Consider the following 17,363-nt stretch of genomic DNA (forward strand, 5'->3'; position numbering starts at 1 on the left):
GGAGGCCTCCACCACACAGCTTGTCTTGATGAACTGCCTAGAATTTCCCTTTAATATCACCTCATTTCTTAGTTCTGGTAGCCCCGTAAGTAGTTCTGGTCTCTCCTTGATATTTACCTTTATTTCAGTTATTGGTCAGAAGTGGGTCACAAGACACAAGCAGCTCTTTGTATTCTCTAGAGAAGTGTTATAGCCACACAAAGTCTCCATTTTAAATTTAAATGGAGTCTGCGGCAGTGCTGGAGGCTGAAATCCCTACTGTGGCAGTTGTATTGAGTCTATTACCATCATTTAAAGCCAGTGTCCTTGAGACATCTTGCCTGTATTACACAGAAAGACAGCATTTCTGTTAGCCACCTGGGGAAGAATAAAGATGTTGGACACTGGAAGCAGTGCCATCACCTGCTGGTTGCACAGGAGGCCCTCTTTGTAACTATAGCCCTTTACAAAAGATGAATCATGTTTGTGAACTCCTGCTTCAGAGCCTCAACTGATCACTTGCCCCTACAAATTGTTGTCTAAACTCTCACTTCCCATACTGTTCACCTGTCCGCCACTGTCCAGGGCCCTGGAAGGGCACACCAGCATGATAAAGAAACACGGGCAGAGGATGGGACCAGAGCAAGAGACTTTACGTGAAGGATTAAGCAGCACAAGAAAATTTATTCTTTTAAAAATAGAGAAAAATAAATACAGCCATCACCAATACAAAGAGCCACTTTCAAATTAATAGACTTTTGCTTAACAACTCCTCCCTCTAATTAGGAGGATCAGGGAAGTTTTGTTCTGATCCCTCAAGTAAAGGCCCCCCACTTGATGAAGCTTTGCCACATCACCATCACTCCATGACAAGTGCGCATTCTGATATTTAATGTAAATCGAGACAAACTGTCCTGTTCGCTCCCCTTCCATAGGTGACATCCAGCAGAAACCAAGGACCTCCCTGCATATGTACAGCTATATATTCCTGCTATATCATGGAGTGCATTCATTTGAGACTCTCCTGCCCTACTCATCCCTTTGACAGTCAGCCCATGTTCTTTCGGTTGCCATATCCCCTTGGGTGTGTGTCTTTCCAGTCCTCCCAGCCTCGAGCTTTCCGTAGAGTTTCCTCATCATCCTCTTCCACCTTCTTCTCCTGCTGCTCTTTCTGCAGCTCCTCTTCATCAAGATCTGCTGATGGTCAAGAAAAAGAGTAAGCTACCACACAGGGAGATGGAAACAAAGGAGTTCTCTGTAGTGATGTCTCCTGGAATATGATCTTTAAGAACAAAGGACTTGCCATATGGGATCATCCTAATGGTTCATCTAGATTGGTGGCCTGTCTGTTTCAGAGAAAGGTGCAAGAAAGTCCGCAGTGGCCAATTATGAAACAACATACCATAGGGAAAGTTTCTTTCTAACCTCACCTCAGTTAATGGCTGACTTATGCCCTGAAGCACAAAGGCTTATATCCTTTCTGTTCTTCTACTCAAATATAACTGTGGATATACTCATTCATTTAAGTGTCTAATCCTTGTTTTAATCCTGTGAGGCTCTTACTTAAGAGATGATGTGGCAGGGAGTTCCAGTGGTTAATTATGTTAAAAAACAAACACAAAAAAAGTATTTCCTTGCCAGTTTAGTATATTACTTTATTTTATTTGCAGTAGTGCCTACAGTCCAGGGCCTTATGATGCTAGTCATTTCACCAACTTACAGATAATTTCTTTGGCGCTGGGACGATCTTTCACTTTCATTAAGTATTCCCTGTTTTTGTATTACGAGAATGGGTCTTCCCATTTACCCTTTACTTTCTTTGTATCTTGGGTTTTGTTTTTAAGTAACTATCATAGCCTCTTTTATTTATCTCTTCTCTAAACTGCACTGTGTACCTTTTCAAATAGAGGTCTCTCCAAAACTTTTCATCACTTTCGTTGCCCATATACAGACCCTTTGATTTCTGGACAGCCCATCTCAAAAAAGATAGAATAAGAGTGTTCAGTTTTGATTTAAGAGAAGGTGTGCCTTGATTTATATTATGGCAATATGTTTTCAGTATTATTCTCCATCCCACTCTATACATTCTATCACTGTTTGCTTTTTGGACTGCTGCTGCATATTGAACAGGTGTTTTCATTGCGAGGTCTGCAGTGACACTCAAATACCTTTCTTGAGTGGTTACAGTTAATTAAGAACCCAGTTCTATGCATGATGAGTTCAAATGATTCCTTCTGAGGCACACTAGCTTACATTTTCCAACACTCATCTGCCATCGTGTTGCTCATTCAGCTAGGTTTGTTAGGTTCCTCTGAACCCCCCAGCGATCGATCCTGGGGCCGGTTTTGTTCAACATCTGTATCAATGATCTGGATGATGGGATTAATTGCACCCTCAGCAAGTTCACAGATGACACTAAACTGGGGGGGAGAGGTAGATATGCTGGAGGGTAGGGATAGCGTCCAGAGTGACCTAGACAAATTGGAGGATTGGGCCAAAAGAAAACTGATGAGGTTGAACAAGGACAAGTGCAGAGTCCTGCATTTAGGAAGGAAGAATCCCATACACTGCTACAGGCTGGGGACCGACTGGCTAAGAAGCAGTTCTGCAGAAAAGGACCTGGGATTACAGTGGACGAGAAGCTGGATATGAGTCAGCAGTGTGCCCTCGTTGCCAAGAAGGCCAACGGCATATTTGGCTGCATTAGCAGGAGCATTGCCAGCAGATCGAAGGAAGTTATTATTCCCCTCTATTTGGCACTGGTGAGGCCACATCTGGAGTATTGTGTCCAGTTTTGGTCCCCCCACTACAAAAGGGATGTAGACAAATTGGAGAGAGTCCAGCAGAGGGCAACGAAAATGATTCGGGGGCTGGGGCACACGACTTATGAGGAGAGGCCGAGGGAACTGAGGTTATTTAGTCTGCAGAACAGAAGAGTGAGGGGGGATTTGATAGCAGCCTTCAACTACCTGAAGGGGGGGTTCTAAAGGCAATGGAGCCAGACTGTTCTCAGTGGTGGCAGATGACAGAACAAGAAGCAATGGTCTCAAGTTGCAGTGGGGGAGGTCTAGGTTGGATATTAGGAAACACTATTTCACTAGGAGGGTGGTGAAGCACTGGACTAGGTTACCTAGGGAGGTGGTGGAATCTCCATCCTTAGAGGTTTTTAAGGCCCAGCTTGACAAAGCCTTGGCTGGGCTGATTTAGTTGGTGTTGGTCCTGCTTTGAGCAGGGGATTGGACTAGATGACCTCCTGAGGTCTCTTCCAACCCTAATATTCTATGATTATGTTTATCTGGTTATTTTATAATAGTGTAGAATTATTGTTTCAACCAATTTTCCTGGCACTGCAATAATGCATACTGGTTTGTGATTCCTAGGATCATTAGCACCCACATTTACATTTTCCTTACTGCTCCATACCTGCTGTTGTCTGTGGTATGCCTTTATTGGGAAAGAGGTCCTGTTTACAGCGCTGTTCATACCAATCATTTACTGTCATCGTCGCCAGGCTAGGATAGCCGGCTCCTAACACCCTGTAGGAAGAAATAGATAGTTAACATCCAGATCATTGATACAGATGTTGAACAAAACCGGCCCCTAGTATCATTGAACAAAAATCTCTTCCCTTATGATGCTGCAGTGCACAGAATACCATCGGCCTGGCTGATGCTCTCCCCACAAAGTGACTGCATTTCAGGGGCGGTAGCTAATAAATTTGCAACACTGTGTGAGATCTTCCTGTATGAGGAGCACTTGAAACATGAAATTATTATAAAAATGATAAGATGAGCTTAGGTCCATGCACATACCGAACTAATAAGACTGGCCCCAGAATGACATCCTCAGAAGATAGTTAAGGACTTCAGAACAGAATGCCTTAAAATTTCATCCCTGCACACACTCCTTTTCTAGTCAAAGATCTCTGCGTTGTCTAGTTAAACCAGCACAAATCATTCCAATTTCTCCACAGACTTGACAGTCAGAGTTTATAGTCTGATCCTTGCATTCAGGGTCTTTATTCTGGATCCTTTGTGAATATTAGAGATTTTTCTATCCCTCCTCAGAGCAAACTCCTTTCAGTTTTCTTGTAAATGAACGTAAGTCCCACCAAGGAACTGTGTTCTGGAGTCCTACAGAAAGAGACAGAAGGGCCAGACAAGGCCACTTCGGTCATCACTCAGAACTTTATGAATCCTTCCCACCAGCATCTCATCGTCCCTGATCTTGATTCTGCAAGTACAGTGCCTCAGCCACCTTCTCAATGAGTCTGTTCCACTAACAAATTACTCTGATTTAGCTTTGATTCCATAGCTTCTGGCCATGGCTGCTTGCCCTACCATCTTCTGAGAGTGTGAACTCACAGCCTTGCTTTAAACTGCTCCCCAGAGAATATTTTAGACTCTCATCCAGTCTGCTGAAGATGTTTCTGTTTCTACAATATACTCTCTGTTCCCCTCCAGCCTGCTCTTACTTTCTTCAGGCTCTTGGTCTGACAATATCCCAGGACTACTGAATCCTTATTGCTTCTGCTCCTTATTAGGCTCATCGGTCAAAGTCAAGGTGTAACCAATGCAGTCTCCTGCTGCTTTTAGCTCAGTTCCATTTATTTGGCTTATTCATTTTTGTATCTAATGGCCATAACGAAGATCTGGCAACAATCCATTTTATTTACTCTATCAGCCAGTGCAGAACACAGATTTGGGTGCTTTCATTGATTTCCCCTTCCTACAATCTTCCCATTTAGTAACTTTACACGCATACCCTTCCGTCTCCTAGATCGCCTGCTGTATTGTGTCACTGCCCCATCAAAACAATTTAAGATCACCAGGAAAAGCAAAGGGGCAAACCCCAACCTCTGGAAACTTTTTTCTCCTTTTTTAATTGTCCCCCTCAAATTGGACATTACAGTACTATTGCTATAAGGATAGAAATGTCTCTTCCTCCATTTCCGGTCTTGCTCTGTCCCACAACATGTAGTGTGGCCTTGTGGGGTCCTTTATCAAAAAGGATAGGGAAACAGCAAACTGGTCGCATACTGCACTTTGCCATCTTCTAGGAGAGAGCTACTTCTAGCCTGGAGTCTGCCACTATGGCTTAATCCATATACACACATCTGTGAACTCTGGATAGATGATGTTACTCTGCACAAGTAATTGCAATCAACACCTCCTCTGGGGACTTGGGGCTCTCAGCAGTTGCAGTTCAAGTCACTAATGGCTAGGAACTTCTAATGTGCGTTATGATACACATACCTACTTTGGGACACCTTACATTTATCTTGTAATGCTGTGCGGGACATAAACATGGTTTGTACTGGAACTAATGTATTTATATAGAGTTCAAGCCTACAGCAATTTGTTCTCCAGTAACCTGACATCCATGGAGATCATCCCAGAAGTCTAAAAGAGAGAGACCTGCTCAGCTCTTAGGACCCTTGAAGTAGCATCAATTCACCCCAAAGGGTATGGATGGACAACACCCCTACATGCTTGCTGTAGAACACGAAGCAACTAGGAACCAAGCTCAGAATTCACAGTCCTTTACTTAGCTAAGTAAACACATTCTAAGATCCCAACAAAAGCCTAGGCACAGGATGGTGACAAAAGACCTGGCAACCATACTCCTTCCAATACAATTAACTGGTATGTATACAAATATAAAACCCTGAACCCATTCAGTGCACTTCCTGTTAACAGCTAGAATTAAGGAGTTATGTGTGTTTCTCAAAAAACACAGCAGACCTCTCTAGTAGATAACATCTTATGCTTCACTACCAAGTTTGTTTATTTTGACTATATGACAGTCTTTTTCTGAGTCTGTCCATCACTCTACTGGGAGACTGCTTCTGAAGTCACAGCTTTCACTGTTTCTCACACATTGACACTTCACATTAGAGACTGACACTGACAAACTACACCAGAATTACCCAGATCCTTTGAGCACAAACATGCACCTCACTCCTAGGGACAGATCCAAGATCTCAAGGTTTGCAGGAGTAAAATTTTCTTTAAATACAGGACAAGAAGGGACTGTAACAAAGGTGAAGCAAAGAGCAGCACTGTGGGCCAACTCAGACTGCCTTCCTTCCTTTCCTTTCTTGGCTCTGTTTCAAGCCCTAGATTGGGAAAGGAAGTGCTAAGAGACCCTCTGCTCGAGTAGCAACATTGATGCAGGTATGACATATTGAGGGCTCAGAGAGGGGCAAAGGAAGCCTTGCCAGGCGGGAACTCTCCCCAGTTAACCAAATATAAAGAAAACAGACCACAGATATGGTGGTACTCTTGGATCAGTGTACTCCACAGACAGATGCTGCTAAGATGATCTTCTCTTCCTCCTCACCAGGAGAAGGGGGCATACGACAGCATATTGGAGCATGCTGGTAGAGGAGAATTAAGAAAAGGAAAAGCGGGAGGAGGTATCTTACAGGCTCCAGACCCACCACATACAATAAAAGCCATCCTGATGTGGTGCAGGTCTTGAAGAAGTACTTCCTTTGGACATGAAAGAATGCCCTGAGCCCAGCTTAGCCTTTTGTAAACACATTCCAAGCAGCACTGTGCTCACTACTTCCAGGAAAACGGAGCCATATGACAGAGATTGCATCTAACATTATTATGGTGCAACATACTTAGCCTGCATGGCGTCCCGGGTGAGAACGAAAGGTTTCATTGCAGTCCTGGGACGCTGAGCAGTCTGAGGAGGTGCTGAAGCCTTGAGATGGGAAACAAAGGCAAACAGATTTACCTTCAGAATAACCTCCCCTGCATCCCCCTTCATGTCCTCTAGTGCAGAGCATGAGAAGAGTCCCACCTCTGCAGTCAGAGAAACGTATGGAGGGTAGGTCTACACTGCAGCTGGGAGGTCTGATTCCCAGCGTGGAGACACAGACTTGTGCTAGCTCTGTTTGAGCTAGTGTGCTAAAAACAGCAGTGTGGATGTTGTGGCACAGGCAGCGGCTTGGGCTTTCTGCCCGAGTCCAAGCCCACCTGACCCCCAGGTCGAAGTTCAGATGGCTAGCCTGAGCCACCATCCATTCCGCAATGACCAAACTGCTGTTTTTAGCATACTTGCTCGAGCAGATCAAGAGACCTATCTGCTCGGCAGACTTATCCACTGGCGCTGGGGATCACATACCAGCTGCAGTGTAGACATACCATGAGTCTGACAAGTTCCAGCCTTAACCCATGCTACGCCATAAATTTCTTATGTGAGCGTCAGCATGTGACGGCACTCCCCTGTGCCTCAGGCACTCCAGTCCTGGATGAAAGCAAGAAGCTGATAAAACATGAGGCAGCTGCAGTTGAGCTAGACTAACCTGGAGGAAGAAACGAGAACCGTTATTTCTCCCAGGGACCAAACACGGCACATCTGCCACTCAGTAAATCCTGTCATGAGCAATAATTCTATCACTTCAGAGCACTGCAGATGAGCAGAGCGCTGTCACCACAGCTGACAGTGCTACAGGGACAGGTCACTGAAGTGCACAAAACAAGTCTATGTCTCAAATAAAGCTGGAATATTTTATGCAGTACCCATTTAATGTGTTTCTAATTCTAACCAGCAGACATTTTAAGTGAACAGCACAAAGCCTGAACTCTTGAAAGCAGCATCGTTCTGTATGATACAGCTGTCACATGTTGCTGAAGGGGCTTTTACTGTTCAACAGGGTCACTCCTTTCAGACGGCACCTGGACATTCTGAAAGCCAAGACTGCATGCTTAAAAGCTCACTGGATTATTATTTTAACTGTTGCAGATTATTTTAAGAGTGAGTGTCTGACAATCTGGCATAGTGTAGGGAAATTGCTGGGGCAGGTTTGCCCTAGCAGTCCTTAGTGTACTGCAAGTCTGATGTGCAACACACTGCTATTTCAAGCCTTGACTGCCCACAACTAGAAAAGGTCATGCCAGATTTGGTCCTGGTTTGTTAATACAGACAAATATTCATGAGGCATTAAACAGAGGCCCCTCCATTCATTCCACTTGTGATCTATGTAGGATTTTAACCCATGACTTCACTTATGAAAGTACCCTAAGCTCTGCCATTGAAACAATCTGATAATCTTTTGTTTTGTTTCAGTCTCACCAATGTCCATCATCAACCGCCATTGTACACAAAACCTACAAGCCCCATACCCCACGACATATCCCAAATCTCATACCTGTTTTAGTGCATTCCTTCCTCTCAAAATCACCATTTCCTGGTCAATGCTCTCGATTTCCTCCAGGCTTGTAGTGATCCACTTCTGGATTTGCAACAGGTAGAATTCCCGTATCTGTTCCTCCTCCACCTGGCCACTCTCCACAAAAGCTTTCATTGAGGCCAACCTATTCTCCACCTCCTTCTTCTGCTTATATCTGCATCAGGGAGGGAGAGATAGGACCATTTAAAGAACCTCTTTCAAACAACTTTTTAACAGATGGTACTCTGACACAGCTGACTGTAGAGCAAAGAGTGTTCAGGAGGTTGTCTTAGGATGGATCACATTTTATTAGAGAAATTACCTTTTGGAACAAGTACCTCTGAAGTTCAGAATTAGAATACATCCCAACAGAACTACAGCAGCGGCTTACAGGGAAAAAAGTAATATATTTCAATACAAGTCAGCACCTTACGACCAGCGGCAAAGAGCCCCACAAACTACAGTTGGAGAACCCTGACATGGAGTACAAGGACATTCTTCCCAGGCTAATCAGCATCCAGTAGGTGAATTTATCTTCTTGACTAAAGGCCTTCCCTTTCCATTGTAAGGTACTGAGAATATATAAACAGTCACATGCATATAGCTCAATAGAAGAGGGAAATCTGCTACAGTCTCCCTTTCCCCTCCCCTTCACTTTGTCTGGGTTTTGATCCTTCTTTGATGCATCAGCTCAAGTTTAGATTATAAGCTCTTTGGAGCAAGCATGGGATCTTCACCTGTCTTGGTGAGGTGCCTTATACAATTTTGGGAACTGAAAAAAATATACCAAAGGGGAGTTTTTGATGGCTAATTACTGCAGTGTGGGTAAGAACAGATTTGGCTGCAGGTATCTCCACTTTGCTGTTGAATAAGATATGTTTCAAACAAGAGGCTGGCTGAGATCCCAAGAAGCCTGCTGGCCATTAACAGAAACCAGAGATACAATTTTAAAGTGGTTCTGGTGCCACCTTCAGGAAATTAGCTCTTTAAAGAGAAAAGTCAGGCTGACAGGATGTGTGAATAACTGCAAATAAGGGAGTACATAACACCCAGGAGCTTCTGCGACAATTGCCACCATTGGTACCTGGTGGAAAAAACAAATAGAAAAAACCACCCACAGTGCATAAAATATTCCAGTAAGGGTCATTTGGTTTTTCCTCAAGTAAATTTTATTATGGTAGAAGCTGGGCTAAAGCGACCTATGCATAGAATAGATAGTGCATTGGCAGAGGCAATGAGTTTCCCCCACACAACACAACCAATACTCCTAATGGAGGGATCACCTGAAGGAAAGGGGCACTTGAACCTCATGACCTAAAATCTTTAGTGCCCCTGCTGAGACCACCAACATGAGAGCTAATCAGACCCTTCTTAAGAAATAAAGATGTCAGAGGGGATCCTATAGGATGCAGTAATTCCTAGCTAGACAGAGATCTGGGCTTCAAAGTCTGAATCCTTGAGTTCAAAGTGCAAAAGGACACCTGAACTAGAAAACAGGGAGCTGTTTTATTACTTTATGGGATTATTATTTAAATCAGATATGCTTCTCAGGCTAGCCCCTTATGCCCAGTTTCAGTGATTAACAAACTCAGCTAGGGAATCCTTTCTGGGGTCATCAGAATAAAACATTAAGAACGAAGGAGAGGGAAACTAAGGGGGTTGGAAGGGCAGATCATTCAGGAGAATCTCTTACAAAATTCAATACTGAGGGGCTGGAGAAGCATAATGCTAAGCAACAGAAGGACCAGACCGCCAGCTTCCCTCCTGGAGCATTACAGGGGAAGTGACCCCATCCTAGCCGACCTTAATACTTTGAAGTAGGGTAGTCCTCTTCAAATAAGTTACTCCAAGGACACCACACGTTTTATTACTACTCCCAAGACACTAGAATTTTACCACATTCCTACCAGTTACTGTTGAGGGCCTCCATACACTTGGGGTGATGGAGGGCGAGGGGGAAGAGGTGGTAGGAACACGCAGGCCAGAGATGTATTGGTGAATCCACATAAGAAAATCTTTCCCAGTTTGTGTGAACTATTCTTGTCTTTATCCAAAGAAACGTGACTCCTCATTGCTGACATCAAGCCAATGGAAATCCCCAACTTCCCAGATCAGAGAACAGACTGCAGGTTGCCCTTGAACAGAATCTACAGAGAAGATGTCAACATTTTTCCCCAATATGCATACTGTTGCCAGCTACCTTGATCTCATAGCAAGAGGTGACCTTATTTGTACATTATACCTTATTATACAACATGAAAAGTAGATATTGTTTAAATATTGTTGTACTAAAGCTTACGCTGAAGAAGAGGTAGCAGTACTGAGGACTTTGATAAGTGTATGGTGTTTTTCCTATCACAGTAAAAAGGCTTTGGAGACCATTGGATCGGCGAAATGATACTATTTTACCATCCCAAATCCATTTCTCTTAGAATATGAACACTTTGGGGCTGGGACCATGTGTTTGCATTTGTACAGTGCCCAACAGCACCCAACAGGGGCCTTTGGGCGCTACTACAATACAATAGCATTCTACCACCTAACATTCTTAGGTTGAAATAGAGGAGGGATGGCCAAACCATGGCTCGTGAGCCACATGTGGCTCTTTTCCAAGCCCCTCACAACCACTCTCTACCTACCAGACCGGGGGGTGGGCTGAGAAGAGCTTGGGATCTCTGCCTTGACATGGGGTAGGAGCTTCTGCCCAGCGGGAATGGGGGTCTTGGGGCTTCAGCCCCACGGGGTGCACCTGCCGGGGCTCAGGGCTTCAGCAGAAGCAGGACCAAAAACCCAAGCTCTAGCAGGGGTGCCCCAGCTCTTGAACTTCTGAAGATTGTCGTATGCAGCTCAGCGGGTCAGTAAGTTTGGCCACCCCTGGAATAGTGGCTCTGGTAATATTTCTCTTCCTCTCATTTACAACTTTAGGCTCCAATCTGGTAAATACTACACAAATAGTCCCTCTCTGTGCAAGATGGGGTCTCAGTTACCCGAGTGATTACAACTACTGAATAGAAGTTGTAATCAACATGCCTATTAATGAATGCTGTACTAAATCAAGGGCTCTCCTGCCCAGGGAGAAATTAATAGTATTAAATGATACCTATAGTGAATACCTTGAAAACTAGAATGCATGTATTTAATAAATGGATGATGAAAAACTGTTTTTTCACTTTATTTACAATTCAAACTATTCCCTTTATCATTTTATATTCATTTCTATAATATCATACTGTACATTTTGTACTGTGAAATATTCTACTTTTCCACCCCTTATTTTGTATCTGCAACTGCTTTAATCAGAAAAAAAAGACAGACCTACCTTTCAATTTTTGCTTGTCTATTAGATGCCATGGCCACCAGACTGGCCTCTCTGCCAGATGGGCCAGCCCCCGAAAGACTTTCCGTAGACTCATTTTCATTAGGACTCTCTGGTGTTGGTGGAAGGTGGAACTTGCCAATCTGGTAGTTCTTGCAGAGCGTCAGGAAGTCCATGAAGTGGGCACGAGCAATCTGCACATGCTCCAGCCGCTTGCTGAGATTGACCTGTTTCAGGGTGAGGGCTCCCAACAAAGCAGGTAACAGCAGATACTTCAGGTCAGCAGATGCAATCTCCTCCAGGTCTTCATTTTGGCTGAAAGAGAAATAAGATCTTCCTGTACCTCTGCCCCACTGGGTTCACGCCTATGGCATGTATAGGAAGAGCTGTAATCTTCACATTTCTGCAATGGTGGGGAGGACCAAAAGGAAGGGATGGATGGAACACATTTCCTCAGAGGAAGACAGCTCCTGGAGTGCAAGCTCTGAAGCCTTGTCTAAACTAGGAGAAAAGATGGGTTTTTAAAATGTGTTAGCTAATATTTTATATCACCATAGCTTTTATCTTAGCCTAGACAAGGCCCCAGATAGAGCTGTAATACTCACAACATACAATGCTCTTTAGCAATTGGTTTGGGTCTTTCTGCATCACCATATTCTATGGATTGTTATGCACTCCTAAAACAGCTGTAGACCGGCCCATTGATTAATAGGGGCCAGTTTTAATTCTCTAACTTGATCTCTTGTTAACAGGACCAGCAAGGAAATAGAACTTAGGTGATGGAACACTTCATGCCACTATAAAGCAATCCCTCTGACAGACCAAGCTGCAGAACTGATGGGCAATGAAAGCCAATGCCCCTCATCTGCAAGGTGTGGCTACATTACATGGTAGTTTCTCCACTGGGAGGGACTCTGAAAACTAAAATAGTATAAAACTAGTATGTAGCTTTTTGCTTCTCTATCAAGAATGTTGTCCATTTGTTAAAAATATTGCACTTCTTGAAGTTGAGCAAATATAGATGTATTACAATTCTGCACAAAGCCTATCTGTTCTGACACTCTTTGAAATGCTTCTTCACCTTCTGTAAAACGTAACCACCAAACTGTGCCTCAGAGGTGGTGGCGGCAGGCAGGAGGATGGGGTCTTTTTCACCTACCACAAACACTATTTCTGGGATTTTCATTCATACCCGCTGCTTGAAAACTGTATTTACAGGAGAAGCAGGATTCAGTGATCCAAACATTGGGAATCCCAGATCCTAACCAAAGCTCTGCTGTTAACTCTCCATGATCTTGCCTATATTAGCGATATTTTACAAACCCTTCCCTCTGCTGAAGACACCAGTTCAGGTTCCTAACCACAGCCGGATCCCCGGTGTAAGGGAGCTGCTGCCTACTTGGGACATTTTAAGATCTGGGAAGGGTCCAGAGGGGCTTTAAATACCCGTGGCCTGTCTACACCTGCGCTTCCAGCGCCGACAGCAGGCCCCGAGACCGACCGACTGACCGCCCGGCCAGCCCAAGCCACGTGCAGCAGGCTCGTCCCCTGAGTGCGCGGACCGAGGTGGCCCGATTAGTTGGTCCGGCCCGCAGAGCCCGGGGCCGGGCGCCCGGGGAAAGGGGGGCGGGGGCGGGCGCCCAGGGGAGGGAGGGGGCGGCGGCAGAGCCCGGGGAAAGGGGGGCGGGCGCCCAGGGGAGGGGGCGCGGCCCGAAGCCTCCGCCCCCCGGAGGAGCAGCTCGGCCGCGCACCTGAACAGGTCGAGCTGCGCTACGCCGCGGGCTGCCTGCTGCAGGAGGTCGAGCCCCCGCCGGACCTTGTCCTGGAGCGCCGGGGCCCCCGAGGAGGGCTCGGTACTGGCCTCCACCTCGTCGAGGAGCTGCCAGCCTGACTCCAGCAGTTCGGAGAGCCGCGGCGGCGGCGTCTCCGCTGTCCCCGCCGCCATCTTGGGAAGGGACGCGGTGCCCACCCGCAACTACTTCCGGGGCCGGGAGTGGCACAGCAGCGCCCGGCCGCCATATTAGTAGAGGCAACCCTTAAGTTCAGCGCCCGGACGCCATCTTGGTTGACGAAAGAAGCGTGTTGCGCGGAGGCGGCGGGGCCTGGGGCAGACCCGGGAGAGTCTCCTCTTGGGCGGGGAGCTCGGGGCACCCCCCCGTTGATGTTCCCGCTTCTGGCACCAAGAGCGGCCTAGCACCGCGCAGAGGCCGACCGGGAGGCGCTGAGCCTGGGCTCCAGGTGTTGCCGGCGGGGGTGCCTCGGGCCCAGCCCTGCAGGCAGCGTGATTTACACCCAGCGTGGCAGGACGCCTGGGTTCCCTGGCCGGCTGTGCCCGGGCTGGGGTGTGCCACAGACATGTCGATTCTCCTGGCCGACGCTGTGCCTCAGTCTTGGTATCTGTAAAATGAGGACAATGCTCACCCGTCTTGGTGTGTGCGTGAACTCGTTAATGGCTGGTGCACTTGGAGGCCTGGGCACCGCGTGCTCCAGAGACAGGTACAGGATTGTCTGTAAAAGTGAAAGTGGTTCTGAGCCAGCTGCATCAGCACACACCGACATATGACTTAGCAGATCTGTCACTAACGCCCCTCCATGGACTGCAACAAATATCTAAAACAACCCTGTCAGTTCATAGGAAACGTGTGTCAGCTGTGATCAACGCCACTAGAATGTATTATTGTTAATTGTATAGTGGTTGAGCAAATGCTGCCTGACTCTATGGTCCTACAAAGCCTCCAGGAAAAAGTGTACTTTACCTTACCTATAAATTCGTTATAGGAACAGAAGCAAAAAGAAGACTGTCCTTCCTTAATTTAGCTTTTATTAAAACTCCATGACCATCTTCACACTAGAAAAATCTGACATGCTAAAGACTTTGGATCACTACCATGCCTGTAACACATCTCATATTGACACATGACATCACTTTCCACAATCCACAGATTATCTTTAGAAAATAAATTTTCAGTAAAATGAGGTTAGTCAAAAACACCCTAAAGCTAAAAGTGAAATAAAATCCTTAGAGGTAACTGGGATGCTATTAAGAAAAAACAATAATGGAGTCTCAGAAGTTATGTATACTGCTGGATAAAAAAGGAACTAGGAAGCACGGAGGAAACCAGTATAGCTAAAAGGCCAATGTTTGAGAGGCTATTTGAGCCAAACAAAAATCCTTCAGAAGCTGTAAGTCAGTCCCTCATGAGGCCAAGAAACAGGAGCATAAATTACTGCAGGCAATAAGCAGTAGAGAAGTTAGAAAGGTCAAAATGGAATTTGAAGAGCAAATAGCTAAAGAATCTCATTTGTTTTAATACCTTATATCAGAATCAGGAAGCCTGAGGCTATGTCTACACTACAATCTTAAATCGACCTATGTTAGGTCGATTTATAGCCACAGCATTAATTACTGTGGTGGCTGATGTCCACACTACCCTCTTTCTGTCAGTGGAACACATCCTCACCAGGAGCGCTTCCATCGACTGAAGAGGGGCAGTGTGGGAAACAGACCCAGAACTCTCAGCTCTGCACAGCTCCCCACCGGGAGCCCAGCTGCTCCCTGGGGCTTCTCATCTCCATGTTCCCATCTGGGAGCAGTGGTGCAGGACTTCTCGCCTTCCCACTCCCAGCCATGAAATTTACAAGAATGACAGCCAACAGCCAATATAAGAAACGCAATGTCTACACAGACACTGTCACCTTAATTACATCAACATAAGCCCTATGCCTCTCATCAAGGTGGTTTTATTATGTTGGTTATTTATTTATTTATTATGTTAGCAAGGGAGTTACATAGGCAGGAGGAGCATTTCAGTGTGTACACCTCCACTATTTTGTTGACAAAAGCTGACTTTTGTCAACAAAATTATGTAGTGTAGACAAGACCTGAGAAAGAATTGGTGGGACCACTGGACTATTAAAGAGGACTATTGAAGGTAAGGACACTGCTGAGAAGCTAAATGGTTTCTGTGCATTAGTCAGTGTCAGTCCAGGGTAAACTACAAATGTATATATGGAAACTCCAGGAGTAGCCACTTAGGTTTCAGGACCCTTGCCCTCACTTGTCTATGGGTAGAGACCCTTGTTCCACTCCCTTCTGAGTGGGAGGTTTTAAGGTTACACAGCCCCCTACCTTACACTGTGATGTTCCCTGCAAGTCAGTCTGCCTAATGGCCAGCACCTGGGCTGTGCTTTTTTCTTCAAGGACAATGACCGGTATATTGCCACCAGTTACAAGTGACCACACAGCTTTCTCAGCAGTACCTTTATTCTTAAGGTAAAAGCATTACAGAAAAAATGTATAAAAACATTAAACAGGTTTAAACACACACTAAACATACCAGGATTCACCCATCAGTCTTATGGGTAGAGCCCTGTGCAGATACCAAATGTATATCCGCAGATGCAGATATAAAGCGGATATCCAAGGAGTTGCAGGGCTCTACCAGGAACAGCAGCAGTGAAAGCAGCCACATTTCTGGCCACTGCTCGCAGGAGCCAGCGCCTCACGTGGGCAGCTCCTCTGGCATGGCTGTACCATCCTCACCTACTGGGGCAGGCACCAGGCTCAGTCGCAGCTGTCCCGAGTCATGCTAGATTAGGAACAGGCAAGTCACTGAGCCTCGTGCCCACTCCCATGGGCAAGGCTATAGGCGGTACAGCTACACCAGAGGAGCTGCCCGCATGGGGCGCTGGCTCCTGCAAGCAGTGGCTGGACGTGTGGCTGCTTTTGCCGTTCCTGGTAGAGCCCTGCAGCTCCTTAGGTATCTACACCTGTAGATATAAATTTGGTATCCATGTAGGGCTCTACTTATGGTGCCAAAGCCTTTCCAAGCCTTCAGCAGGCATGGAGCTTCCTTAGACAAAAATTTTGCTGGATCAGAAAGAAAATTCTGTGTCAGTTTAAGTCAGCCTTTTTGTACCTAAAGCCCTCGCCCCCACTTTTTGTCTTCATATATTTAATACAGTGGTCCCCAAAGACACTGCATGGGATTGCAATTGTCTCCTTGAGTGGAGGCTATGTGGTCTCAGAGAGGGTTATTGTGCTCTTGAAAAAAAGACTATGAAGTCAGGGTAATTTAGTGAATGCAGACAAACACTTTGTGTGTTGTCTTTCTAGCAGTGATGAGCTGCCAAAATCTTAACAACGGGTTCCCTCCTCACCCCACGAGGGGGTCATTGCCCACCCCCGCCCCCTGGGACTCCTGCACCATCCAACCCCCCTGCATTCCTTGACGCCCCCCCAGGATCCCTGGGCCATCCACCCCCCTCCCCTGTCCCCTAACTGCCCCCAGAACCGGGCAGGAGGGTTTCGTGGGCCACCGTAGTGGGTGCCCATCCCACCCTTAAGAGCCAGAGGCACCTGCCGGGGGGTGAGATGGGGAGTCCCAGCGGTGCTTACCTAGGGCAGCTCCCAGGAAGCATCCAGCAGGTCCCTCTGGCTCCTAGGGGCGGGGGAGCGGCCGCTCCCCCCACTGATCACATCAAAAATGGCGCCATAGGCGCCAACTCCCTGGGTGCTCCGGGGCTGGAGCACCCACGGGGAAAATTGGTGGGTGCAGAGCTCCCACCGGCAGCTCCCCACCCCGCACCCAGCCCCAGCTCACCTCCGCTCCACCTCCTCCCCTGAATGCACCGCCCCGCTCTGCTTCTCCACCTCCCCCCACCCCCCCCGGCTTCCCGCGAATTAGCTGTTTGGTGGGAAGCTGGGGAGGGCTGAGAAGCAGGCCACAGCTTCCCGCTCAGGCTGAGGGTGGCAGAGGTGAGCTGGGGCGGGGAGCGGTTCCACTGCATGCCCCCCCACCGGGGGTTACCTGCTGTTGTGTGGGCGGCCCTCCTCTTGCCCCCCCGCTCAAGCTCACCTCTGCCTCCCTGGGCCTGAGCAGG

General features: G+C 46.7%; 1 protein-coding gene across 2 annotated transcripts; it reads right to left on the minus strand.

Moving 5' to 3' along the window:
• Positions 1 to 643: 643 nt before the first annotated feature.
• On the minus strand, positions 644 to 13,453 carry IGBP1 (immunoglobulin binding protein 1). Of its 2 annotated transcripts, none has more exons than XM_084638236.1 (6): positions 13,232 to 13,453; positions 11,484 to 11,795; positions 8,144 to 8,339; positions 6,611 to 6,693; positions 3,403 to 3,515; positions 644 to 1,173 (listed from the first exon to the last, which is right to left on the minus strand). In XM_084638236.1, the coding sequence occupies exons 1-6, from the start codon at positions 13,423 to 13,425 to the stop codon at positions 1,028 to 1,030; spliced, it is 1,044 nt and encodes a 347-aa protein (XP_084494362.1). In that variant the 5' UTR covers positions 13,426 to 13,453; the 3' UTR covers positions 644 to 1,027. The 2 variants fall into 2 exon arrangements, with proteins under 2 accessions (XP_084494362.1, XP_084494361.1); XM_084638235.1 differs by having other exon boundaries at positions 644 to 1,176.
• Positions 13,454 to 17,363: the final 3,910 nt, after the last annotated feature.

Source organism: Lepidochelys olivacea, assembly GCF_965140295.1.
Source record: "Lepidochelys olivacea isolate rLepOli2 genome assembly, chromosome: 9".
Classification (NCBI taxonomy): Eukaryota; Metazoa; Chordata; order Testudines; family Cheloniidae; genus Lepidochelys; species Lepidochelys olivacea.